Consider the following 1,883-nt stretch of genomic DNA (forward strand, 5'->3'; position numbering starts at 1 on the left):
AAAAAAATAATGGTGAAACAGAAACGGTGTAAACTGGCCAGTCTTGAGCCGTTTGGTTTAGGTGGCGCAGTGTTTTAATGGGTTTGGTGTTGCCAAGGCAGTGTCCTGTTGGGAAATAATGATGTAGTTTGTTAGTTCTAGCTGCAGTGAGTAAAGTATATTTTAAGAAGCCCTTTGCACAATACTGAGGCAAAAAATGAATCCTTTAACTTCCCCATACAACCTTCTCGAATAAGATGCAACCGGCTATTTCATTAGAATTTGAAACCAAACTTTAATTTAGAGCTCTTTAAAGTCATGACATCATGAGGTGATCTTTAAGTGGGACTATATGCATCCACAACCGAGGCACCAATCTCCAACGAACAAGATCAGGCAGGCTGGACCAATGAGCACAGACTAGTCTGGCGACAGCACTGGAACCCCTTATAATGCAGGATTTCCGATCAAGCACGCCAATCGCTTCAGTTATGCTAAGAGCCGTTGCAATTTTCGTAATTGTTTTTCTCTGCGTGGATTCTAGTGAGGGACTTATGCTGCTCAGAATAAACTTTATGCATCTGCTCTTTTCATGCCTGTTTGCACATATTCTCTCTCGACAAGGTTATTTGCTTCACCCACACTTCACTCTGATCATCATTCAGTGGAAACCTGTGGATTTGAAACTCCACAAAGGGCGTTAGAAATAGGTTTTTACTTATTACATTTATTCATTACCAAGATATTATAAGGGTAACCTAACTGTGGTGTATTTTTAAAAAGAAGTTTAGAAAGGAAAAGGGGAAAAACACACGTAAATGCCTTTCATCAAAGTTTAGCCAATTGTGTAAAGTCAAATTTCACATAAGCCACTACTTTTCCCGTTTCTTTCTAATTGTAGACGCACAAATCGGCCCGATTAAAGATGGCACAAGGATAATCAGAGGTCCGATAAACAGCAGCTATACGCTCCAATCTGTTCTACCTGATGTGTATAAGGTAAAACGGAGTTCTACTGCATCATAACTACTCTTAAAAAGGATAATTGCCCCTTATTTTATTGTAGGCTGTTATTATTAACAATCGCAGCTTCCCAATAACAAATGGCGTTCGCACAACCAGCTACTTCACCTGCACATATATTCAAGGTAGGTGCTCCAAAATTCTTTATTTCTTCTCTATGTATTTCAAGTAATTTATTTTAGCATTTTATTTTAAACGATGCAGTTTGGATCAAAATTTAGTCTAAATTAGAGTACCAGTAAAATTTTTTGCATTAAAAGATCCTTTCATAAATTATTATAGTGCGGCCATATCATGCGGTGGTGACACTGACAGGAAAAATTTCGGAAGATTTAAGCTGGATTACTATTATACCACAAAGGGAGTCCGTAATTGCTGTATCAATTGCTGTGTTCCCAAACAACGTGTGGACACATTCGACAAAAGGTAAATTCAGGCAGCTGAGAAATTCTGAGGCTTCCCACAACTTATATTACCAAATGCACATTTAACTTCATAATCATGTAGGTGGTTTGATTCCGAATCCAAATCAGCCATTTTTCATTGATGCTCTCAACATGACAGAAGCCAAGCTTACTTGTACATTCAATGGAACTGGAACACCGATATGCAGGTTTTGGTTTTTAATTAGTGCCGTTTACCCAACGCCAGAATTCTACCCTCGAATTGTTTATTAGCGCTTAACCTCTTAACTTAACTGACTGTTGTTTTCAAGGCCACGATTGTCGCAACAAAATACGTTTCTCCAGTATACGTACTAAATGCCTCTAAGCCGGCGAATTATACGGATGATTACCCAGAAATCGTCACATTTGGTTTGTTTTTACTGTTGTACTTTTGTATACTTGAATGAGTTACTGGAAATACCTATCAAAGTGCTT

The 1,883-nt window shown here is 38.2% G+C and overlaps 1 protein-coding gene across 1 annotated transcript in view; it reads left to right on the plus strand. All coding sequences in view use genetic code 11, as the record gives it.

Annotated features, from left to right (window-relative positions):
- The window catches only part of EGR_10816 (hypothetical protein), a gene marked incomplete at both ends in the record, with an annotated part of 3,526 nt that overhangs the window by 406 nt on the left and 1,237 nt on the right, over window positions 1–1,883 (plus strand). Inside the window, 6 exons of the mRNA XM_024500065.1 lie at window positions 604–689; window positions 881–978; window positions 1,046–1,170; window positions 1,234–1,370; window positions 1,510–1,637; window positions 1,718–1,833. Coding sequence (XP_024345524.1) covers window positions 604–689; window positions 881–978; window positions 1,046–1,170; window positions 1,234–1,370; window positions 1,510–1,637; window positions 1,718–1,833 — 690 coding nt within the window. The remainder of the gene's footprint in view (window positions 1–603; window positions 690–880; window positions 979–1,045; window positions 1,171–1,233; window positions 1,371–1,509; window positions 1,638–1,717; window positions 1,834–1,883) is intronic.

This window comes from Echinococcus granulosus (assembly GCF_000524195.1).
Source record: "Echinococcus granulosus chromosome Unknown EG_S00275, whole genome shotgun sequence".
In the NCBI taxonomy this organism is placed as follows: domain Eukaryota; kingdom Metazoa; phylum Platyhelminthes; class Cestoda; order Cyclophyllidea; family Taeniidae; genus Echinococcus; species Echinococcus granulosus.